The sequence below is a fragment of the Odocoileus virginianus genome, chromosome 2, assembly GCF_023699985.2.
Source record: "Odocoileus virginianus isolate 20LAN1187 ecotype Illinois chromosome 2, Ovbor_1.2, whole genome shotgun sequence".
Classification (NCBI taxonomy): Eukaryota; Metazoa; Chordata; class Mammalia; order Artiodactyla; family Cervidae; genus Odocoileus; species Odocoileus virginianus.
Window position 1 is genome coordinate 23,915,959 of NC_069675.1, and position 26,005 is coordinate 23,941,963.

Below are 26,005 nucleotides of genomic sequence, written 5' to 3' on the forward strand. Positions count from 1 at the left end.
TTCAGCTGCTCAATCATGTCCGACTCCTTGCGACCCCATGGACTGCAGCACATCATGCTTCTCTGTCCATCACTAACTCCCAGAGTTTACCCAAACTCATGTCCATTGAGTTGGTGATGCCATCCAACCATCTCATCCTCTGTTGTCCCCTTCTCCTCTGTCCTTCAAACTTTCCCAGCTTCAGGGTCTTTTCTAATGAGTCAGTTCTTTGCATCAGGTGGCCAAAGTATTAGAGCTTTAGCTTCAGCATCAGTCCTTCCAATGAATATTCAGGACTTTAGGACTGACTAGTTTGATCTCCTTGCAGTCCAAGGGACTCTCAAGAGTCTTCTCCAACACCATAGTTCAAAAGCATCAATTCTTTGGTGCTCAGTTTTCTTTATGGTTCAACTGTCACATTCATACACGACTATTGGAAAAACCGTACCTTTGACTAGATAGACCTTTGTTGGCATAGAAATGTCTCTGCTTTTTAATATGCTGTCTAGGTTGGTCATAGCTTTTCTTCCAAGCACCAGGTGTCTTTTAATTTCAAGGCTGTAGTCACCATTTGCAATGATTTTGGAGGCCAAGAAAATAAAGTCTGTTACTGTTTCCATTGTTTCCGCATCTATTTGCCATGAAGTGATGGGACCGGATGCCATGATCTTTGTTTTTTCAACAAAGATACGCAGAGTACATCTTTTTGCAGTCCAAGGGACTCTCAAGGGTCTTCTCCAACACCACAGTTCAAAAGCATCAATTCTTCTGCGCTCAGCTTTCTTTATAGTCCAACTCTCACATCCATACATGACTATTGGAAAAACCATAGCCTTGACTAGATGGACCTTTGTTGGCAGAGTAATGTCTCTGCTTTTTAATATGCTGTCTAGGTTGGTCATAACTTTCCTTCCAAGAAGTAAGCGTCTTTTTAATTTCATGGCTGAAATCACCATCTGCAGTGATATTGGAGCCCCAGAAAATAAAGTCAGCCACTGTTTCCGCATCTATTTGCCATGAAGTGATGGGACCAGATGCCATGATCTTCGTTTTCTGAATGTTGAGCTTTAAGTCAACTTTTTCACTCTCCTCTTTCACTTTTCATCAAAAGGCTCTTTAGTTCTTCTTCACTTTCTGCCATAAGGGTGGTGTCATCTGCATATCTGAGGTTATTGATATTTGTCCCAGCAATCTTGATTCCAACTTGTGCTTCATCCAGGCAAAGAGCTGCTCATTTGAAAAGACCCTGATGCTGGGAAGATTGAGGGCAGGAGGAGAAGGGATGACAGAGGATGAGATGGTTGGATGGCATCACCAACTCAATGGACGTGAGTATGGGTAAACTCTGGAAGTTGGTGATGGACAGGGAGGCCTGGCGTGCTGCAGTTCATGGGGTTGCAAAGAGTCAGACATGACAGAGCAACTGAACTGAATTAAACTACTGAAGCTTGGCTTGGAGAATTTTGAGCATTACTGTACTAGCGTGTGAGATGAGTGCAATTGTGCAGTAGTTTGAGCATTCTTTGGCATTGCCTTTCTTTAGGATTGGAATGAAAACTGACCTTTTCCAGTCCTGTGGCCACTGCTGAGTTTTCCAAATTTGCTGGCATATTGAGTGAGCACTTTCACAGCATCATTGTTTAGGATTTGAAATAGCTCAACTGGAATTCCATCACCTCCACTAGCTTTGTTATAGTGATGCTTTCTAAGGCCCACTTGACTTCACATTCCAGGATGTCTGGCTCTAGTCCAGTGATCACACCATCGTGGTTATCTGGGTTATTTAGATCTTTTTTGTATATTTCTTCTGTGTAGTCTTGCCACCTCTTCTTTATATCATCTGAACTTCTTAGATCCTTACCATTTCTGTTGTTTATTGTGCCCATCTTGCATGAAATGTTCCCTTGGTGTCTCTAATTTGAAGAGATCGCTAGTCTTCCCCATTCTGTTGTTTTCCTCTATTTCTTTGCACTGATCACTGAGGAAGGCTTTCTTATCTCTCCTTGCTATTCTTTGGAACTCTACCTTCAAAAAGGTATACCTTTCCTCTTCTCCTTTGCCTTTAGCTTATCTTCGTTTCTCAGGTATTTGTAAGGCCCCCTCAGACAACCCTTTTGCCTTTTTGCATTTCTTTTTCTTAGGGATGGTCTTGATCACTGCCTCCTGCATGATGTCATGAACCTCTGTCCACAGTTCTTCAGGCGCTCTATCAGACCTAATTCCTTGAATTTGTTACTTCCACTGTATAATCATAAGGGATTTGATTTAGGTCATACTGAATGGTCTGGTGGTTTTCCCTACTTTCTTCAATTTAAGTCTGAATTTGGCAATAAGGAGTTCATAATCTGAGCCAGAGTTAATTCCCAGTCTTGTTTTTGCTGACTGCAAAGACTTTCTCCATCTTTGGCTACAAAGAATATAATCAACTGGATTTCAGTATTGACCATCTGGTGATGTCCATGCATAGAGTCGGCTCTTGTGTTGTTGGAAGAGGTTGTTTGCTATGACCAGTGCATTCTCTTGGCAAAACTCTGCTAGCCTTTGATCTGCTTCATTTTGTACTCCAAGGCCAAACTTGCCTGTTACTCCAGGTATCTGTTGACCTCCCAGCATGGTAAAGATCAAAGTATAACACGTTATAGAGCATGAAGAAACATGGTCTCTCACACATAGCTGGTAGATACAACCTGATACAACCTTTTCTTAGAGCAATTCGGAATTTCTATGAAAATGACAAAGTACAAAATATGGAGTACCAACAAGGACCTACTGTACAGCATAAGAAACTACATTCAATATCCTGTAATAACCTATAATGGAAAAGGATCTAAATATAAATATACAAATGAATCACTTCGCTATACACCTAAAACTAATACAACATTGTACAGCAATTATACTTAAATAAAAACTAAAAAAAAAAAAAAAAATCTATATATCTATATCTATATATATATATATATACATATGATTAAAAAAAGACAAGTGCAAATGCCCTTTGACCAATGACATCTTTCAGGAATTTATCCTGTGGATATTCTTTCATAAAAGCAAAATAGTGTACATGTACAAGGATTATTCACTGCAGCATTTCCTACAGACAATGAACAATATTAAGAGTCCAAAATTTCTAGGACACTCATACAATGGAATGTCATGCAGCTCCATAAAAGACTGGGCAGCTCTTTATAGACCGATATGGAACAATCTCCATGACATGCTGGTGAGTTAAAAAAGGTTTCATGGCACTGTTCTCACACTGTTTTTTTTGTTTGTTTTAAATATATATGTGTTAGTTGTTCAGTCATGTCTGCCTCTTTGCCACCCCATGGACTGCAGCCTGCCAGGCTCCTCTGTCCATGGAATTCTTTAGGCAAGAATCCTGGAATGGGTTACCATTCCCTTCCACAGGAAATATATATGATATGCTTATAAATAAAGAATATCTCTGAAATGACACACACACTGCTATAACTTTGGTTACACTTAGGAAAAAGAATTCCATGTCTGGGAAATAGAGAAATGCTTGCTTGTGTAGCTTCTGAACTTTAAATTATTATTTATATGTTTTTTAACCACCCCCTTAAAAAAGCAATTTAAAAGGATCATATTCATATATAAAAAGTTTTCAAATCATTGATTTGGAAGACATCTCAAGATTTCTTGCAAAAAGATTGTGTGGTATTTCAAAACTTCAGAAAATTCTTTTATTAAAGATATATTCTCATCCTTATTCTTTTTGCACAATAAGTACTTGATAAATAATTATTCCTTGATTTAGGCTTTTTTTCTCATTCTAGCACAGGATCTCATCTTCCTCAATTAAGAGTTCCACCACCTGGATGAATGCCTCAGCCTGAATGCTTCCCACAGCTCCTCCAACTATGCAAGAGAATATATACTCCTGGAAGTTTTTACTTTAAAACACAAGATAAACAACAGATATTTATTATGCCTGAATAATAATTTCTTTTAAAAGATGCTATCATAATAAATAGTATAAAAGACTTTAGATGGCTTCTAGGGCTTTGCATCTCATCTAGTTTGGGAACTAGGACATGTTTATATGAAAAAATAACTACCATGCTAGGAAGGATATCACAGCTGCCAAATAAGTTGCATGAGGAAGCAATGCATCAACAAACTCAAGAAGAACATCATATATACTAGGGTAGTCAGGAAAGGTTTCAAAAGGGAAATAGACTCTGATTTGGACTTGAATGATCCAATTTCTATAGGCAAGGAACTGACTGCACACTAAGGGATGCCCAGGTGGTTCAGGAACATGTGAGTAGGCTGGTCTGGACAAATGGAGCCCGCAGGTGGCAGAGAGTGCTCCCCAAGCTCCTGGAAATCCACTTACTCAGTCCCTGAGCCTGTATCCTCCCGATGCCCTGGATTTACTTTGTTTCTTCCTAATTCTCCCAGAGTTGTCATTTCATCTCCATTCTCACCACCTCAAAGCCATCCAAGTTCTTATTCCCTCCCTTTGCAAAAATCTCCAAACTCATCCTCCTGTTTCCAGCCTCCACCATCTCCAACTTTCAGTACACAATTCACAACATTTGTCACTTTATATGCATGATCCACTCACCCTGAACCTGCAAACAGTTAACCAGTGCCTGCAGAATAAAATTATTCTCCCTCTCATTCCAGGCCTCCTAACACTGTACTCACTGCCCCCCTTCTCTCTCCATCACTGAATTCACACTCCATAAACAAAATATTGGCTTCCCTGGTATCTCAGCAGATAAAGAATCCACCTGCAACGCAGGAGACCCCAGTTCGATTCCTGATTGGGAAAAGCCCCTGGAGAAGGAACATGCTACCCACTCCAGTATTCAAGGGCTTCCCTGGAGGCTCAGACGGTAAAGAATCTGCCTGCAATGCGGGAGACCTAGGTTTGATGACTGGGTTGGGGACATCCCTTGGAGGAGGGCATGCAACCCTATTCCAGTATTCTTGCCTGGAGAATCCCCATGGACAGAGGAGCCTGGTGGGCTAGAGTCCATGGGGTCACAAACAGTTGAACCGACAGCACAGCACAGCACAAATGTACATATATAAACACTATGCCTAGGCCCTGGATGTTCCTATTAGCTGGGAAAGTCTCCTTATTTTATTCCCACATGGGGTACACATGGTTGCACAGGTTTCGAACACTGTAGTTTATATAAATGATACCTTTCACCAGTGTTGGGCAGTGCACAACCTCAGCACCCTCCAAAGATGGCTTGTTTCCATCCTCTTCCACCTTGAAGACCTTCTCAAACAACGCAGCTGTTGATCAATTGTGCCTCTGATCCTACATTGCCAACCTGACACTTTTTCCTCACCAAAAAGAAAGCTGCAATATTTGGAATACCAATAGCACCTTAAACACAGCAGATACTCAAAAGATGTTTGCAAATTACAATGGGTAAGTTAACAAAGGCAGATTATGATTAAATGTTAAAGAGCCTTGGGGAATTCCCTGGCAGTCCAGTGGTTAGGACTCTGCATTCTCACTATTCAATCCCTCATTGGGGAGCTAAAATCCCGTAAGCCACTTGGTGCAGCCAAACAGAAAAAAATAAAAGGTAAAGAACCTTCTCTCTTGGCCAAGAGAGAAGTTTTGACCTCATCTGGCAGATGCCAAACTTGGTCAAATGATCAGAATGATGTTTCAGACAAAAAGACTAATTTCAGCAGCCACAAGCAAACAGGGTTTGAGACATTGTTCTCAAAATACCACCTTAGCTCTCTGCTAGAGGTGGCCTGTGGGAAGCTCACTCTGCGATGTGCAGCCTCAAGTCAGTCAGTCATCTTTCAGTTTATCTATTTGGGATTACAGGTAATGGTATTCACATACCTACACTCAGAGTAAAGCTTAAAACTGGGCCATTAAGCCAAGAAAAACATTGTTTCTGCCTGAAATATCTGCGTATCTAGGAAACAGTTCTGACTTGAATAATTATATACATACATAAAATGCATATACACAAATTAAACATTTATCTTCCCCCTTCACTTCTTTTGCAGTCTTCCTCTTTTCCATCTGTCTTTTCCCTTTGTGGTTTCTTTCTCTTTCTCGCCCTAAAATTATTATTCATGTCTCTCATTTCTTTCCATATGCCTTACCTTAATGATCTCCAGACTGCACTCCTCTCCTCCTCAAATGCCCTTTCTCCTACCAAAATTATTACTCATTTCACTGTTTTTGCTTATATAGTAACTTAGCCAATTCCGTTCAATATTTGTACTAATAACTCATTTCTCCTGTTTCCTTTGCTGATGTACCTTGAACTTTCACTAACCTTAGAATTCTACCATTACTAGTGAATCATTTCAAGGCCAATCATTTATGGTTCATTTTCCTATGGCCCTCTAAAAGAATCAAGGATTCTTGATGTATTTAGGTACATAAATTAATTTCATTGTACTGATGCAGTACCAAATAAGTAATTCTTTTTTTTTCCAAATAAGTAATTCTTTCCTGTAAATCAAAAAAGTCAGAACCTAATACATTAAACAAAATGAATCTCCTTTCAAAGTATGTATCTTGGATTTTATGCCAAGGCAGCTTATCAGTAATGGACTCCATGGTCTCAGACAGTTTTTATTGTGTCTGAGAATTAAATAAAAATCTTTACTCTCCAAAGGAAGAATATTATGTGGAAGTAACACACTCCAGTATCAGGCACATAGTACCACTGGAACCATGCACATGTCTATGAGGAAAAGACTATCAGGCAAGCAACTGAATTTTTTTTTTTGCAAACTGAATTTTTTTAATGAATGGAAGGGGAATTTTAAATTAGGATCTAAGGTAAAACACGTGATACAATGATGTGTTTGTGCCCAAAGAGGCTGTCTCCCTTGAAAGTCCAACTTTCCTGTTTATTCCTCCCACCAAACATGCAAAATAAACTCACTAGTACTAAAAACAGAAGTATGTTATCACCACTGAAAAGTAAGCACCATCGAAGGAAAGATCAAAATATTTTTCTTTCATCCTAGTAAAGTGAAAAGAAAAACCACTAAATACTGTAATACTGTTTCTGGGTTTAGAGCAGTTTCCTTTTTTTTTCCCCCTCCTCAGCCTGAAGATCTTCTAGAAGTCACATTGTGAATCTCTGGCACCAAATGGTGGACAGGTGCTTTACTAACTCCGTACTTGATAGGAAAAGGAGAGAAAAGGGCACAGACATCCATTATTTAAGAGTCTATCGCTAAATTAATCTTCTTTATCACAATTCCATTACAACATATTATGCAGCGTGTACTTGTGGGCAGTGTACAGCCGACCACACTCCATGATAACAAGGCTTCCTTTTTTCAAACACCATCAAAAATTGGCAAATAATTCAAACTGCTCTTAGCCCAAGGTTAAATTCTTGAATACTAACAACAGAAGTTCAGAGAAATCTAATTAACCGGTTCCTGTTTGCTCGAAAGTAAGCTGCAAAGATGAGAAGCTTGTCATCTCTATCTGCCCCTCCCCAAGGCTGGCGATTCGCCTTCAAGAGGGGCGTCTAGTGTGCAGACCAGAGCCGGCTAGAGCTGGGGGAAGGGGCGGGAGGTAGTGAGGGCCAACCCAACCCCCTGGCTGACCGCTCCTGGGGCCTCGCTGGGCCCAGAACCCAACTTAGCTCGGCCTCCCAGAGGCAAACAGGACGGAGACTGGACCGACGGACTGGACGGACAGACGCGACAGGACGGACGCGACGGGCAGAGAAGCAGTGCATCCTACCCGGAGGGCTCCCTCCCAGGGCCGGCGGAGTACCTGCTCCGGTCATCCAGGCTGCGGTTGTCGGCCGCCGCGGCGCGCCAATCGGGCAGTGTGCTGGCGCACAGCACCACCATGGACACGATCACGAACACCACCGACACGCTGGCCAGGATCTGCGCGGCCAGCGACGACGTGGGCTCCTCGAAGGTCCGCCGCATGCGCTCCAGCCAGCGCCGGGAAGGGGCGGCCTCGGCACCGCCGGGTCGCGCCTCGTCCCGGCCCAGCGCGCCCGGCTCTTCGGCCGTGTAGAAGGTGTAAGTATCGGACATGCGGTCGTCGAGGCGGCGCTGGCAGCAGTACTCTAGGTGCGCGCCCTCCAGGCCCCAATAGATCATCTCATTGTAGAAGGAGAGCTCGCACATCCGCGGCGCGAAGCGCAGCTTGCCGTGGCCGCGGACGTAGAGAAGGATGAAGCCGAAGGCCTCCGAGTGCCGGTCGAAGAAGTACTCGTTGCGCTCGCGGTCATAGTCGTCGCACACCTCCAGCACGTCGCGCTCCGAGCGGCAGCCGTGCAGCCGGCTCACGCGCCGCAGAGGGAAGTCTTTCAGCAGCTCCCGGGACAGCGAGTACCGGGCGCCGCCCACGTTCAGCACCACCGAGGCCGCCCCGCTGCGCCCGAAGGTCATGGCTGGCTGCCCCGCAGCCCGAGGGCGCCGCCGCCGCCCCCTCCGGCCGCCGCGCGGGGCCTGCCTGCGGTTGGCGGACGGGAGAGCGCGCCGTCGGGGCCCGCTGGCTGTCCGGCCGGCTCTCCCTCGGGGCTCCGCTGCTGCCCTTCGCTGGCCCGGGGGCCCCTCGCTCTAGCCTTCTCGGCAGCCCAGCGCGGCTGCTAGCGACGCTCCCTCCGCTCGGCGGTCCCTGCAGGTGGCCGGGGAGTCCCCCTCAGGCGCCAGCGCTGCGCCCCACTGGCCGAGAAAGAGGCTGCCAGCGCCGCCGCCCCTCGCGCCTGGGGGATGCTCCCTCCGAGGCCGGGGTGCCCTTTCAAGGCGGCGGCGCTGTTCCCCCCCCGCCCCGGGGGCGTGTGCGCCGAGAGGAAGCGCGGGCGCTGGATGGCTCCGGGTCCCCGGCTCTCCCTCTGGCCGCGGATCCAGCAAGCGCCCCACCGCCGTCCAGAGGCAAGTGGCAAAGTGAGCGGGTTCGGAGGCGGCAGAGAGCCGGCCCCGCGAGGCGGGGGCGGGGCCTCCTCGCGGTTACCCCTCCTTGCCTCCTGGCTCCGCTCCGCTCACCTCCCTCCGCGCGCCGCCCTCCTCTTCCCACCCGAGCCCGCACCTCGCTCGGGCTGGGATTCCCCGGCGCCCCGCCCTGGACCTCGGGCTCCCCGCCTCGTGACGCCGTCCTCCCCCTCCGCTCTCGCCCGCAGTAGCCGGGAGGGGTCCGCGGAGCAGGGATGCGCCGAGCCTGGAGCCCCGAGTGGAAGGGGTAGAAAAGCCCCGCGCCTGGGGTCTCAGCTCCCGCGTCCCTCCCCGGACCATCGGGATGACTTGGGGAGTCCCCAAGGGCCCTTTTAACGGCCCCCCAAAAGGAGGCTGCAGGAGGGTAAGGAGGAGTGAGGACTGGGGTGCAGGATTTGAGGGGCGGGGACAGACGGCTCTGGGAGAGCTTTTTCCAGAAACTCTCCGGAGCCCAGCTAGGTTTTGAGACCGCCCCACAGGATTTCTCAAGAGAAGGCACCCCAGCAATTCTTTTCTTGCCGACTTTGTTCCTTTCTCTCCCGGCGCGGAGACCCACGTACCGCGTGCTCCGAAGGCGGCCACACATCCCAGCACCCAGCTTCGGTTGCCGCCTCTCTCGGAGGGGAGCGGCTCCATCCCCCGCTTTCTAGGTCGCCGGTTTTAAGAGAGCACCTAAGCCTAGCGCCCCTGGACCCCCTTGTGACGCTCCCTGTAGAGTGGGATGAAAATCTGGGGAGAATTGTCTTGCCACTGGCAAGAACAGAATTTTGCCTGATCTCCGTCTGCATCCTCCTTTTCATAATGTCTTAATTTCTCCTGTGCACCTCCGAGCCGGCTGCAGCACCGGCCCTCGCGCTTGAAGAGCCCTTTCAGGCTCCGCGGAGGGTACTTCCCTGGGCACTGCTCGATGCCCTGGGAGTGGGCTCCACTGGGCAGGGACTATTTTACACTGCTCCAAGCAATTCACACGACCTCCGGCACTGGCAGCCCTGCTCGCGCAGTACCCGCCAGAGGCGAAACAGGTGAGTTTTAAGGCAAACTGTTAAATGCAAAACGTCCTGGAAGGAAAAAGAAGAGTGTGGTGGGGTGAGGTGGGATGCGGTGATCTGACTTCAGAGTACACCCAGCTGGTTACTGGGAAGGGTTTTACTTGCCCTTCACTTTTCATAATTGTGTAGGTTTATCTAGTGCCCACTAGAGGTCACCAGAAAGAGTCGTTTTGCTCTTATTCTAGTGTGGATTCTTACACCTAAAAATTGGAGTGCTCACAAAGTAAAATCACTCTGTGTTTTTTGTGCCCCCTTTTTTTTTTAATTGAAGCATAGTTGATTTACAATGTTCCAAGCGTACAACGAAGTGATTCAGATATATAGAGATAAATATGTAGAGACACTGTATATATAAATTTTCAGATTTTTTTTCCATTAAAAGTATTTTCAAGATATTGAATATAGTTCCTTGTTGGGTGGTTTCTTAAAGAATGAAAATCTCTATAAAAATTTTTTATATCTAGACTTGATAGACCTTAAAAGCATTTAATGTGATTAAAAACTCAGAAATGGGAGTTGTTTACTTGCTAAGCTGCTACTAAACTAGAAAAACATCCTGAAGGAAATGTTTCAAGACAGAATCAAAAGAAGTGATGGCCGTGAACTGGCAGAGAGAAAGAGCAGAGCATGTCTAATAGCAAAATCGCAGGTGTGGAGATTAAAGCCTGAAATATAGCTAATGCATTGCTTGGTGAAAGCATGGGGCTCTCCACTACAGACAGCTTTCATCCAGGAAGCTAATGGGATCCCTGAAGGTTTTCTAAGAATAGAACTGACTCGATCTCAGGAAGAGTCACTTGCCCCTTAGGTTATTCTAAGGAGGAGGCACTTCTGCAGCCAAGAAATGGAAACCCCACCCCTGAATCTCTGTAGAAAAGGAAGGGTTCATTTCTGAGAAACACTGAGACCAAGGACTCAGCACAGCTTGGCAATGGATTTGTTCTAGAATATGAAGATGAAGAAAAGTTTGCTGCTGCTAGTGGAGTGAAGAGCCTGGCCGATTCCTGGCCGAGGAGCAAGAGCCGATTCCTCAGGGAGTCGTTAAAAATACTTTCTAGAAGCTGTACAGGCAACAGAACACAGAGCAACTATTTTGTTGATTATTTGCTTCAACATTACTGTATTTATTTCCTATGTTCTCTATCTAAAATCCTTTTAAAGTCTATTGATAGGACCAGTCGAAGAAATATAATATTTTAAATTACATTTGAGCTTAGAAAACCAATTAATTTGATGACAGTATAATTTGTGTCTCCTAGGTATATTTTCATGAGATATCTTAGAGAGATAGGTTTAAATCACTTCATTTGTTTCAAGAGTAATATTCTTATTTGATTTTAATGTCGTCAACCGCTACTACAGCAACAATAACCCAAGTCATTTTCTTAAACAAAGAAAACAATAAGATGCAGAAATGATTGGCTTGTCTCGATATAATCTGGTTTAAAAAGCATTCTTAAAAACAATTTTATTCCTCTGTACTTGAAAAAATCTGTTGAGAATTGATATTGTCATTGTTGTTGAGAATTATTACATTTAAATTCTTTTCTGGATTCTAGATGATATTTAGGGTCTTCATATGTAAATCTTTAGACTTCATTGGGCATCAGGCAGAATTTTAGAGTTTGACAGAGATTTTCTTGTGTCAATTTACAAGCCCATTATTTGGGGAGGAGGACCAAGGCTTCAGAGATGTGGCTATAATTTGCCCAAGGTCCCCAGCCAGCAGCATCATGGTGGAGACAAGGCTGGAGCCAGGCTTTCTAGTTCCAAACCCTAAACCCTCGGTTTCCAGGGCCTGCACGACTTTGCTGCCACAACTTCCTGTCTGATCTCTGCACTCCAGTTCTTCCCTCCATCTGTGAATCCTGTATCATGCCACTGAACAGCTCTTCCTTTTCTTCATTTTCATCAAGTCATTCCCCAGTTCAAGAATCAAAAGTGGCTAAGGATCTCTACAATTACAAACTGGCCTGGAAATAAAGTCCACACTGGTTCTTAGGACCATCTCTAGATTCATATCCTGGCTGCACAACTTATTTGCTAAGTGATCTGAACCAAATTCCCTGACTTCTTTAAGGCTCCATTTCCTCATCCTTACAATGGAAATAACATGGCTCCATCAAAGGGGTGATATGAAATGAAATGATGCAAGAGTGGTATATGCCTCTATGCATGACAATGGGAAAAAAAAAAAAATCTCACTTTGTGTGTGCCTCTACCAGCCCAAGCAGGTCATGCTCATTTTCACTCCTGGGTTATAATTAAATGCAAATCAGACAGGGGCTTCCCTAGTGGGTCAGACAGTAAAGAATCTGCTTGCAGTGCAGGAGACCTGGGTTCAGTTCCTGGGTTGGGAAGATTCCCTGGAGAAGGAAATGGCAACCCACTCCAGTATTCTTGCCTGGAAAATTCCATGGACAGAGGAACCTGGTGGGGCACAGTCCATGGAATTGCAAAGAGTCGGACATGGCTGAACAGTTAACACTTTCACACTTTCACAAATCAGACAAGTGAATTGATTCATCTAAAAATGTGACCAATCACAAAAGGTAACCCGAACCATCAAAATTTCAGTGAAAAGTTGTGACCTATATACTGCTGAGCCTAGACTGGACTGAATTCCTCCATTACCTTGCACTGCACAACTTTCTGTGTTCAGAGTCCGTGAGCAAGTCTCACCTCTTGAAGCTTCATTTCCTCATCTGGAAAGTGAAAGTAATAATAAGAGTTTTGGAGGAAGCTGAGCTTGTGGTGCCACACAGAAAGGGCTCCCAACACCCTGCCCAAAGCTTTATAAATTGAAATGCCCTGTGGGCACCGCTGGTCCTTGCAACTTACTTACCAACTGTGCCTTAAAAAGCCCTGACTCAAAAAAAAAAAAAGAGAGAGAGCCGTAGCTCTGCCATTCTTTTCTATTTTCAGAGGTTTATGTTTACACCATTTTATTTCTCAGCATCTACAGTGGTTCCTTTAAACAGTCAGCTCTTTGAATGGAAACATAACCTTCCACGGGCTTTCCCAGTAGCTCAACTGGTAAAGAATCCTCCTGCAACGCAGGAGACCCCGGTTCTATCCCAGAGTTGGGAAGATCCCCTGGAGAAGGGAAAGGCTACCCACTTCAGTATTCTGGCCTGGAGAATTCCATGGACAATGGGGTTGCAAAGAGTCGAGACTGAGCAACTTTCACATAACCTTCCAGTGTCCCTGATTTTATGTAAGGGGAAGACACTAATGATTTCATCCGCTGTGCACAATTACCCTTGTAGAAGGGAAAGCTACAGCTTTCAATAAACTGCCCTCAGAACTGTCCCACCACACAGACCCTGTTCTTAAAGGGGAGAAGCCACCAAGATATGTTTCACCCCCATCCCACACCAAAGTCCTTGCCTTTTTCTCTGCTTCCTAACACTTTGTGCTCTCATGCAAGCAAAAGGAACACTATCTTCTTTAAATGTCCAGCCTTGAGAAAGTCACTGTGTAATCATTAGGTGGGAGGCAAAATTTTACCTCTACCCTCTCAGTGTTTTTGACTGAGCTTGAGAATTAGATTGACATAAAGACAGATTAACAGGAGAAAACCATGCACATTTACTTATTATAAATTTTACATCAACACCAGAAGGAAATGAAGACCCACAGAGGTGGCAGTACCTAAATGCTTTTATATGAGGTTTGAACAGAGAGGCAATGATAGAAAAGTAACTATATGACAAGGCTAAAGGAAGATAAGAATTATCTTAACAAAGTGCATTTATACAGAATTCTCTCCACTTCAGCTTCTGCCCTTGATGATAAGAATGGTACTTTCCTCCTGGTATAGGGAAGACAATCTTTCAAATGGGAGTTTTATCTCCTGCTTTTAGAAAGAAAAGGGGGAGGGTCAGAGCACCCTTTTTGTGCCTGAATTTTTAAGTACTTAAAATAATCTGTATGCCAAAGTGACACATTTTGGGGTGGCCTATTGTGCTATTCTTCATCATTAGCAGCAAAAAAACATTTTTGGTGCCATTACAGAAAGGTCTCTCCGCTTTACCTTCACCCAACCCTCACACCTTTTCATACTGGGAAAGATTGAACGCAGGAGAAGGGGATGACAGAGGACGAGATGGTTGGAGCATCACTGACTCAATGCATATGAGTTTGAGCAAGCTCTAGGAGTTGGTGATGGGCAGGGAAGCCTGGCGTGCTGTAGTCCATGGGGTCACAAAGAGTCGGACGTGACTGAGCACCTGAGCTGAACTGAACTGAACCCTCACACCCATTCTGCTGCTACGTTGCGTTAGGATGTGATGGCCCTTCTGTCCACCGTCACTCCAGGTCTCTTGCTTCTTTTTCATTTTTTGTGGCTGCGCTGGCTCTTCACTGTGGCCCACGGGCTGTTTGTTACTGCGTACAGTCTCTCTAGTTTTGGCGCCTAGGCTCAGTAGTTGTGACGCTTGGACTCAGATGCCCTGCAGCATGTGGGCTCTTAGTTCCCAGGCCAAAAATCAAACCCGTGTCCCCTGCATTGCAAGGTGGATTCTTAACCCTCTGGACCACCGGGGAAGTCCTCAAGTGTCTTACTTCTTTCTTCCAGTGACCAAGAGCTCTTTCTGCTTGCCACCACCAGCTCAGCTTTCCACAGAAACACTTTTACTATTACTCTCATTTTCCAGATAAGGAAATGAGGCTTCATGAAGTTAGACTAGCCCAAGGATCCACAGCTCCTAGTAAGTACCAGACCCAGGGATGAAACCCAAAGTCTCTACAGGCTCTCTTGCCTCCCATGCTGGCTCATCACCAGCTGCTCTCTACCCAGCATCAGACACCCCTGGGAAGGGAGGAACAAGTTAGGTGATACCAGAGGGAGCTATCTGACAAATCTTGAATGTGGGTCATTCTACAAGATAACCAGACTTCAATAAGTCACTTTCATATCCTGAAATATTTAAGGGAGAGATGATACAATGCCTGCTATTTGCTTCAAAATAATAACCAAGGGCAGGGGCAAGCGGATTGGGAGCAGAGATGAAATTAGATTGGCCATGAATTGACTGTTGAAGCTGGTGATAGGGCTCAGTCTATTAGTCTCCCTTTTTGTATTTATTTGAAATTTTCCATAATAAAAAAAAGTTAAGAAATTTTTTTGAAACCTTGAGCTACATTTAAGCTTATTTGTGAATGTTGACAGTTACTCCTTCAGACTAGACCTGAATGTACTCTTTCACAATATATGTCATGAAGAATCCCTTCAGTTTATCCAGAGTATAAAAAAAATTTGGTACATTTGACCATATCTATTAAAATTTTAAATACATGCACCCAGTGATCCAGCAATTTTAACACCAGGAGTTTAACCTACACATATAGTCACATATTTCACAAAGGCATACAGGCAAGGATCACTGCATTGTTTACAATAGCGAAAATCTAGAAACAGTCCATGGTTACTTAAATAAGGGCATATTCATGAACTTAATACTGTTATTCATATAGACTCCGATAGAATCAATTCTAAGCCACATTGCTAAACAAAAAAGCCTAGCTCCTAAACTGGCAACTAAATTATTCCCTCTTTATATTAAAGACATATAGATATGGATGTATTTGTAGATACATTATAAGACTTCTGACAGGATACATAAAATACAATATGAGCGGTTGTTTCTTGGTTAAAGGACTGGGAAGAAATTAGGTAGAAATGAGACCTACTGGTTATTGGTTATTGTGAACCCACTGTCTTTTTTCTTTTTTAGCCCAGTGAAAGGATTTTTTTTTTAATTTGCTAATTCTTTGGTTTCGCTGGGTCTCTGTTGCTGCATGGGAACCGTCTCTAGTAGCAGGCGCTTCTGTTATTGGGGTGCAAGGGCTTCTCATGGCTTGGCTTCCCTTGTAGCAGAGCTCAGGCTCTGGGTACATGGGTTTCAGTAGTTGCAGCTCTTGGGTTCTAGATCTGGGGCTCAGTAGCTCCAAGACATGTGGAATCTTCCCAGACCAGAGATCGAATCCTTGTTCCCTGCATTGGCAGGCAGATTCTTAGCCACTGTGCCACCAGAGAAGCCCCCACTGAAAGTATTATGTTTTCGGTTTTTTTTTTAAGTAGTTAACCGAAATAAATAAAATCTCAGCACATATCCTGTTACCACGTTCTCTCCTTTACCTTGGGCCCATCTTTTCTGTATCCTGCCTCCGCCTCTGCTCAGTTACATCTGGGGCCACGCCCCTCTTCCCTGAGCCTGGACATCCTACTCCAGCGAATTATGTGGCCTGTGCCTTCTTGTCAGTCGAGTGTCAGTTCAAATGTCATTTCCTCAGAGAAGCCTTCCCTGACCACCATTCTAGCATATCAACCTATATATTTTTTAAGATTCTTTTTTTATTTTATTTTTGGCCAGATCCCACGTGGCTTGCAAGATCTTAGTTCCCTGACCAGGAACTAAACCCAGGGCCCCAAGAATGGAAGCGTAAAATCCTAACCACTGGGCCGCCAGGAAATCCCCTCAACCTATTTTTTTATTCCCTTATTACTTTTTTTAGAAGTAAAGTCGCTCAGTCGTGTCCGACTCTTTGCAACCCTATGGACTGTAACCTACCAGGCTCCTCTGTCCATGGGATTTTCCAGGCAAGGGTACTGGAGTGGGTTGCCATTTCCTTCTCCAGGGGATCTTCCCAACCCAGGGATCGAACCTGGGTCTCCAGCATTGCAGACAGACACTTTACCATCTGAGCCAGGAGGGAAGCCCATTGCTTTTTTAAAAAAAATCACTTTGCTCATCCACCTGTTTCTTGTTTGTCATCTGTCACTCTACCAGACTCTGCTCACTCCTTTTGAGAGCGGGGACTGTGGGTGTAGTTGACAGTCGTGTCCCCAGCTTCTACAACAGTGCCAGTCTCCTTGTTGAAGCTCAATAACTATTTGTTGAGTGAAGGAATGAATGACCATTACTCTTGATTAAAATAAGTGTTCTCTGAGTACTGAACTGGCAGAATCTGTATATGCATGTAGTGAGGCTGGAATTGACCAACTTGAGAAATCCAGGCTCTTTCTGAAAAACCACTTCAATTTTGTTAAATGGTTGGCGTCCTGGCAGAGATCTTGGCACTGCTCTCCCCCTGGATCACAGCATATGCCAGATTCCTGCAGAAACCCTGCTGACTTAGCCGGCCCTCATCTTGGGTCAGTGGGTGTCCCTATATACCTTACCCAGCAGGTACTTTAGTTAGAAAAGTTCTTAGAATCAGCTCCAGTCATGTCTGGGTTCCACCATCCACCCATACGTCTCTCTAGAGGAAGGAAAGAATGTGGAAGCAGAGCAAGGACTGCAAGGAAAGAACTGTCTGCCATTGCACTAAACACTTTAATTGGGCTCACTGTGAATTCTATCTCAATAAAATTGTTTCCAAAAACATAAACTGTCCAGAAAGAATTGAATGTGGATCTAGGCGGTTCTGTGTGTCTTGGCTCACAAACTATAGGAAACTTGGAAAGAAATTTAAAAGGCTGTGGTCCTGATGGTAGATGGACATCTAGAGACCCAACTGCCTGATTGGGTGCTAAGTATCAGGAGGTGAAGCTTCTCAGCAAAGCTGGGTCTTGAGCCAAGAGGGAAAGGAGGTGGGAGGGCCAAGTAAAAAGCAAGGGATTCCCCCACTCTACCCCCTGTCGATTCACAGGGCATATTCATACAGCCTGAGAGAGGATTCTACTCACAGGAAAAATCAAAGATATTTTCAAAATGAATGGAAAGTTCCCTGCTGTGTTCTAGCCATTCTGCAAGGAGGAGAGCTACATTTATCAACATTAATGAACCAAAATTATTAATAACTGGTTTAGGAGTCAGCTTTCCAAAACACCTGCTGTTCTTAGCCTTCTGTCCCTGTAACAATCTATTTCCCTGCCCCACAATACAACCTCCCTCGCCCTCTATGCTCAGTGCTGTTATTTCTGCCTCAGAGGAAAGATTGGGGCTGGGGTTAACTGAAGCGAAGCGTATGATATTCCTGGAAATGATCTTCTCATTGTAGATGCAACCAAAATAGCATTGGTTCCACACTTAATAATTGATATACTCTTCAACAGCAATTGCATTTTTCTCCAAGGTACAGGATTTAAAATACAGTTTTTAACTGGAGATAAAATAGTCCAATTCTGGTGTGTGTGATCCCATTACCGTGCTATGGCAAAAACCTCAGGCATTTGCCTCAGTTTTTCCTGAGATACATGTTCTCACAGGTTAGGGAAAAAAAAAAAAAAAAAAACTCCTAGTGGAAAGCTAAAAGGTACTGAAATCTGGAAGATTTGCAGTTTTAAAAGGAGGTTTGAAGCCGAAGCAATTAGGTTGGTATAAGCCTGTCTCAGGTCCGGGTCAGAGAAAGAGCCTATGGCTCAGCAAAAAAATGCTGAAATAAGTGTCGGCTTTATCTCCATGTGCTCGTGTGGACGTGCAGCCTCGGACTTTGTCCCCACAGGACCTTCCTCTGCCTGCAAGGAAACTTGCCCTCTGCTTAAGATTTGCTAGTACCTTAGATCTTCCAAGTAGGATTTTTCCTCTTCAGAGCAAAGTAATCACAAATAAAAATCTTTGTGACAAAGACACTGAGGAGCTTTTTATACCCTTTCACTAGCTTCTATTGTGATGGATGAAACTGCAAGAACAGCGGCTGCAGAGCGAATGTCCACATAAATCTACAAAGAAAGAAGAAAATAGGTTTACCATGTTTCCTTTGATGATGACAAGGCATTCTTTTCTCTAGATAGAGAGCGCCTTTAACTTTGACAATGTCAGTGACTGAACTACTGGACTATCTCAATACCGACAGGTACTATGGAAAGGGAGAAATTGTGAATACAACTTCCACTGAATCAACATTAGTCAAGGCTTTCAATTTATAGTTCATTGTACTTTCACCCTAGTAACCAACTCAAGGTTGACATTTATATTCCATGAAGATTAAACACTATTCACACTATTGAGACATCCCCTTACTTATGGGACCCTTAAGAAAACTCTAGTTTTTTGTTTGTTTGTAATTTATTTGACTGCATCAAGTCTTAGTTGCAGCACTCAGGATCTTCATTGCATCGTGTGGGATCTTTCATTTTTGGGGCACACAGACTCTCTAGTCGTGGCACGCAGGCTCTCTAGATGCAGCACATGAGCTTAATTGCTTAAGGGCTTAATTGCTCCGAGGCATGTGGGATCTCAGTTCCCCAACCAAGGGATCAAACCCTTGTCACCTGCATTGAAAGATGGCTTCTTAACCACTGGACCACCAGGAAAGTCCCAGAAAACTCTGATTTTAATCGTGCCACACAATTCTCCCAGGCTGTAAAAATGTCAATTATGCAAGTAATTTTGCCACGTTATATGACTCAGTCACCTTGAGATCCCCCAGAAGAATGTTTACCCGCGCTCCTCACCTGCTACATAATCAGCCGGGCACATGGGAGAGGCTAGTGTCTTCAGCTACCCCTTCAGTGGATACTCCATTTCATCTCTGCCTCATCAAGCACCTTGTCAGATGTTCAAAGTGTTTTCTAGATGTTAAACTGTAGTGATTTATTCTGCAAAAGCCATTTGGGTTGGGAGGATTGTAAGGGATAAAATGAAAACTATTTGGAATACTATGTGGTCCCTATTCAGAACTTGACTAAGGAAGGATTTATAGTCATTGAACTTGAGTAGGTCAATCTTCTTGGTTTAACAAGTATCATTAAAACTGAGCATTTCAGAAGCTCAGAAAAGAACCTGAGAGAACCTCTGAGAGGCATGGGAAGAAAAGAGCAGTGACGGCACGACGGAAAAGGGATGGACTCTCAATTAAGAAGGCAAGGTCCTCCAGGGGCTTTCTTGGAGGCTCAGTGGTAAAAAAAATAATAATAATAATAATCCACCTGCCAGTGCAGTAGACACAGGTTCGAGCCCTGATCTGGGAAGTTCCCACATGCCATGGAGCAACTAGGCCCATGAATCACAACTATTGAGCCTGTGCTCTCTAGCCCAGGAACCCACCTGCCGCAACTACTGAAGCCCATATGCACTGCAACTCGAGAAAACCTGTGTGCAACAAAGGCCTGGCACAACCAAAAATAAATAAATACATTTTTAAAATATATTTTAAAAAATGTTAAAAAGGAGGCAATGGCCTCCAGAGGCCAAGTGGCCAGTGGTGACACTACACCTAAAGCTAGCAAGAGATTGAGCACTAAGAAAGAGCATAACCAGGCTTATAAGGACCTTCCCAAGTATCCTTTGGATAGCTACATAGGATAGAGAAAAGGGTAGAACTTTCAGGGCAGAGGGAGGGGGCCACCCGGAGGGACATTTCGAAAATTAGACCCAGCTCACTTGAAGCCCAGATGATTGATGACTGCTGGAGTCAGTGAGCTGGGAATTAGGAGAACCTAGAGGGCCTGATATCCCAAGCTGGTCTGAGAGGCAAATGGGGACCCATGCCCAGAAAGGCCCTGGAAGGACCCCAGCAATCCTGGCCCCTTTGCTCCACCTCAGGCTGAGAGGAGGAAGTGAAAGCTTGAAGAACCCCAGGTCTGCAATAATGACAATTGGGCAAATTATGGCTATCTTAGGATAAGAAAATTGTACTCAGCTCACTATTTCTATACTGTTTGTAAAAAATATACTTTTTCATCTGTGTGTATGTGTGTGTGTATTTTAAGAAACTGTAAAAGTTCAGTCTATGTTAAACTGAAGGGAGAGGAATTTTTGCCATGCTTCTGTTTCAGGGTGGCAGCAGCAAAGATAAATTATTAAAAGCACCATAAATACTGCTCCCCTTTCTTTCAGTCCAGGCTTTTCATTAAGCAGAGAAAATGGACGTATCTTCGTGAAACTCAAGCCTTTTCTGGTTGAGTCACAACCCAACCCAGCTCTCTAGGTGTCTAGATGATTCCCTCCCTCTCTCTTTCTCTGACAAAGGTTTTATAAAATTCTCATTTTTACAGGTTTACAAACTCAAGGCAAATGTTATCATTTTATTTACAAAATGGCAATACCTTTACATTAGGAAGGAAGAAAATGGCTGTGAGATCTTAAATCTAGACTTGAAACGATTATTGTGATTGAAGAGTCTGGTCTTCAGTCTTCTTCATGGACATCAGTCTAGCCAAAGCCCATTTAAGCAGTTTTAAAATGTAGAGAGATGGGAATTCTCTGGCAGTCCAGTGGTTAGGATTCAGTGCAATCCCTGTTCAAGAAACTAAGATTTCAAAAGCGGCATGGCGAAGCCAAAATTTTTTAAATAAATAAAATGTAGAGAGAAAGCAAATGAGACAATGGGTAGCAAAGTATACGAAGAAATTAAAAGCCAAAATGGAAACAAAAGTAGGCTTATGCATATAGTATGCTTTACTTTAAGTCAGGAAAAAATGAAGGATGAAAATAGAGTTGAACCCACCCAGTACCCAAGTCTTAGTTTCTAATACCATTCTCTAATAAAATGAATCAGGACTCCTTGAAGAAATGGCTGATTCTCGGGCTGGGGCAGGAAATACACACAATAAATTGCCAGAAAGTAAGGAAGTACTAAAAAACACAAAGGAATTCTCTGATGATCCAGCGATTATGACTCGGAGCCCCCACTGCAGAGGCACAAGTTCCATCTGGTCGGGGAAGATCTGGCACAGCCCCAAATAAAACAGGCATCACAGAGATGGTGGGCTGGAAAAGCAACAGAAAAGTAAACTGAAAGAGCTTCCAATGGCCAGAGGTAGAACAATTTGAGTAAAAAATATAAAGTAATAATGGATTATAACCTGAAGTATGTAATAAATATCCATGAGACCATACTAATATAAACAAATGATTGATTAAATAAATAGGGAGAAAAGACATATCTCCCATGCAGAATAACCCTAAATAATTTGTGTAGGTGCTCCACCCTCAAAGGAGGTAGAGGGTAACTCCTTGCTTCCTAAGTGTAGGCTGCTCACAGTGACAGCTTTCCAATGAATGCAATATAGAAAGGTGGGAAAAAAGAGTAACTATAGGTGGAAGAAACTGGCAAACAACGTCAGCCGGGTGATCAAGATCAACATCACTGATGATATTAGGTTGATGAAAATAGAACTTCACTTCTGTGGTCTTTCTCCCCAAAACTAACAGCCTCAGTCTAATCATGAGGAAAACATCAGACAAATCCCAATAGAGGGACATTCTAAAAATACCTGACTAAGTATTCCTCAAAACTGTCAAGGTCACTAAAAACAAGGCAAGTCTGAGAAACTGTCATATCCAGAAGAACTTAAGAAGACATGACAACTAAATGTACTGTGGTAACCTGGATGGGATCCAGGGACAGAAAAAAGGACATTAGGTTAAAAAACTAAAGAAACCTGAATAAACTATGGACTGATAGTCGATGTATTGTATTGATTCGTTAACTATAACAAATGTAGCAGCCTGATGTAAGTTATTCATTATAGAAGGAACTGAGTGTGGGTCTTTGGAAACTTTCTGTACTTCCTTCTCAGTTTTTCTGTAAATCTAAAACTGTTCTAAAAGTAAAGTTTATTATTTTTAAAAAGTGCAGTGGAGTTCAAAGAAAATGTAGACACAAATCAGGGTAGCAGGTTCATGACAGGTCTCAAAGGGTGAAGTTAAGTGTGCAAGACACTTCTAGTAGTAGTGGTCCAAGGATCTGACTGTTCCTCCGCTTACCTTGATAGCTGCTGCTTCTCTCTGCCCCCAAGGCTAACTGTGTTCCCAACTCTACGTATGTGGGCTCTTTTTAGATCTTCCATCCTTTTTCAATTACCCAGAGAACATCTCCACCTGGAAGTTCCATAAGCACTACAAATCAGCTTGTCCCAGAACAAATCAGTGGCCCTCATTATTTCCATCATGAGTAACCATACCACCAACCGCCTGCCTCTGTTCTACACAGCTTCATGCCTCAAGATTCTGACCCAAAAGCATAAGAGAACATCTGTGTGGTATTTCCCTAATGGCCCAGTGGTTGAGACTTCACCTTCCAATGCAGGGAGTGCGGGCTCAATCCTTGGTCGAGGAGCTAAGATCCCACATAACCCGTTGCCACAAAGCTAAAACAGAACAGAAGCATTGTTGTAACAAATTCAATAAACACTTTTAAAAAGGTCCACATTAAAAAAAAAAATCTTTAAGAAAAGAGAGAACCTCTGTATGTCATAAACAGGCTTCCCAAAACTGATCCTTCCATGCCTCGTTAAATCCTTTGTACTTTTTCCCATCTCAGGCCACATCTATTATTGGCTCAGCCTCATTCTTGGGTTCCTCTTCTGCCTGGCCTCTCCACCCAGACATCTCAGCTCCTAGCTTTGGCAACTGATGTCTGGAGCCCACAGGGAGGACCCGAGGTCTGTCCACAGCTGTGTGAGTGAGCCTGAAGGCAGATCCTACCCCTTGCAGGACCTCATAATGACTGCAGCCTCAGCCAGCAAACTGACTGCAGCCTTGTACAAGACTCTGGACCATAGGCACCCAGCAAAGCCTTGCCCACATTCCTGATCACAGAAGCTGAAATAATTGGGAATTCCCTGGTGGTCCGGCGGTTAGGATTCAGTCTTTTCATCTCGGTGGCCCAGGTTCAGTCCCTGGTCAGGGAACTAAGATTCCACAAGCTGTGTGACACGGCCAAAAAGCAAAAACTGAGATAATAGCTGTTATTTTGGGTTACTAGGTTTTAGGATAATTTGTTACACAGCAATAGATAACCAATACCTTCCCAAAGCCTTGCACTGCCAAACTGAGTAAAGCCCAATGGCACAGACAGACACCAGATACCATTACAAAGGGCCGTGTGGGCACACGGAAGGAAAGAATGAAGCTCAAGAGCAGGTGGAACCCTTTTCCTCTTATTTATTCAAGCCAGTTGGGAAGCCTTTTGTCAGACTGGTGAAGCCTTTTGTCTAGGCTGGCTAGTTGTCAGATAATTGCACCCGATTCCTTCTAAGGCAGCCAAGCCTAGCTGTCCAAATTCCCTATACAAATAGATAATGTGGTACTCTTTCCAGCTGAGTAATGGAGGCCAACAGAATATTTTTCCTATTCTTAAACACACTTGAGGCAACAGGTGGAGCTAGTTACAGCTAACTTCCTTCCTAACTCCAATATGCAATAGGACCATAAGGGCTACCCTGTACAGAGTATAAGACATTTGTGTCTCCAGTTTGTTTCAAGAGTACAGTGTCAGAACACTGTGGCATCACTGGGAGGGTCGGGGCCAGTGAGCTGTGGCTCTTGGTATTGTACCTGCTCTGGAATAATGTTCTTGGCACCCACTTTCAGGAAGGAGTGGTCTGCCCCTCTGGAATAAGACACCTAGGCAACCTGCCTGGCCGAGCTAGGGGTCCCCTGCTTCTGGCATATGAAAGGGAGGAAAGCCATGGTGTGGTCTTACTGGTCAAACAGAGACTGGACTGAGCCTCTACTCATCCCTCTGGTCTAAACACAGCCAAGTGAAGGCAGAAACTCCTCCAGAAGCCTGTAGGCCACACTTATGATGGGAGTTTATCAGACTCTCAGAGTGCCTCCCAAAGCCTCCTGGGAAAGTTGTAAAGCATAAAAGTGTCAAGCCGGGACTCTACCAAGATGACCGCTGCCCATTGTGTGTTCCAAACTTATACATATTCTCAAAACCACCTACAAGGCTCAGCTACTTTGAATAACCTGTCCTACTCTTTGGCTGCTGCATCGCCCCTGCTGGGCATCAGCACTTAACAAACTGAAGCTTGTAAGGCTTCCTGAACCAGGATGTGGTCAGGTATTTGGATAATAATCCATGTGACAGTTTTCCTTTCCCCAGAAACAGATCCAATACTTAGATCTGGGGTCATATACCTATCTCTCCTTGTTCCTGGCTGGGGCTCGCTGATAGGGGTTGACAGCTGGTCCAGCCTGGAACAGTCACGTTCTCCTGCCCATAAATCTGGAGCATTCAATGAATCAATATCAAGCCTGAGGGCTTGGGGAGCTGAATCCAGACTATTGCTCTAGAGAATGTGTCCATGACCTCTAGCTGCCGAGGTCCCTGAAGCTATGCTAGTTCCTATTCTTTCCAAGACTTGATTACTTCTTTATTTCAATTCTAGAGAAGCCTTCCATTAAACTCTCCATAATATTGTCTTGCAACCAAAAAAACTTAATTAACGCAAAGTTCAACATATGCACCATTTATGTGTAGTTACTGTGCTAGATTCCAGGAATTTGGGGATACAAAGATTATTTTTTAATCAATCTTTCTCCTAAAGGGGTGCATTGTTCAATCTATATTCCTTGAACATAGCCTCAAAATGTTAAATGTTTTTAACAAAAAAAAAGAGGGCCAAGCAGGGGTGAATTCCCTGGTGGTACAGTAGTTAGGATTGCACGCTTTCACTGAGAAAGTGGTTTGGGAGCTGGACTTGCTCAGGGAACCTGCAAGCCAAGCAGTGTGACCAAAAAAGAAAAAGAAAAAAAAGGATGTGGGCTGACACAGGGATTTGTCTTCCCTCCCTGCTGCTGGAATCTGGACAAGGCAAATTAGGAAAAGGCGCAAAGCCATGATGTGATCTTAGCGGTGAAATGGAGACTGGATAGAGCCTCCAGTCGTCCCTCTGGTCCAAGCACAACCAGGTGAAGGCAGAAGCTCCTTTGAAGACAAAAACCCCAGTTCAACCAGGGAAGGAAGGTAAGACATAGTGGATGGAGGAGCCACAGGAGAAAGAAACCTGGCTCCTAAATGACCTCAAGAAACAGAGGTACCTACAAAAAAAGAAAAAAGCAGAGTTACCTGCTGCCCTACACACATCATCTCTGATGTTTTATAAGAGGGAAGTCAGCTTCTTAGCTCTTTAAGCCACTGAATTTGAGGCTTCTGAGTAGTCTTTGGAAACCTCCACTCCCAAAACTAATATGGTCACCTCTCCATTAACAGAGATTCGGTGTTATCATGACCTCAGGTGGCCAACCTGAGTAAGGTACTTCCTTAGTCAGAGCGTGCTGACTCTAGTGAAAGTGATCCTGGTTCTAGATTGGAATCTCTGCAGGGCATCAAATACACAGAAGAGTTCTTGAGTT

The 26,005-nt window shown here is 44.2% G+C and overlaps 2 protein-coding genes across 8 annotated transcripts in view; one reads left to right on the forward strand and one right to left on the reverse strand.

The window, feature by feature from the left end:
- Positions 1-9,028, reverse strand: part of KCNG3 (potassium voltage-gated channel modifier subfamily G member 3) — a 61,541-nt gene extending 52,513 nt beyond the window's left edge. Inside the window, exon 1 of one of the 2 annotated variants that reach the window (XM_020871332.2) lies at positions 7,745-9,028. In XM_020871332.2, the coding sequence (XP_020726991.1) occupies positions 7,745-8,376 (632 nt within the window). In that variant the 5' untranslated portion in view covers positions 8,377-9,028. Of the gene's footprint in view, positions 1-7,711 lie in introns of both variants that reach the window. The other variant, XM_020871330.2, reaches the window with a different exon arrangement.
- A 97-nt stretch (positions 9,029-9,125) lies between these two features.
- The window catches only part of MTA3 (metastasis associated 1 family member 3), a 210,639-nt gene continuing 193,759 nt past the window's right edge, over positions 9,126-26,005 (forward strand). For 4 of the 6 annotated variants that reach the window (XR_011491552.1, XM_070477458.1, XM_070477469.1 and 1 more), the window contains exon 1: positions 9,128-9,941. Coding sequence is in view for 5 of the 6 variants with exons in the window: in XM_070477458.1 (XP_070333559.1) it covers positions 9,827-9,941 (115 nt within the window). In the remaining variant the exon portion in view is untranslated. Of the gene's footprint in view, positions 9,942-26,005 lie in introns of all 6 variants that reach the window. The other 2 variants (XM_070477493.1, XM_070477463.1) reach the window with 2 other exon arrangements.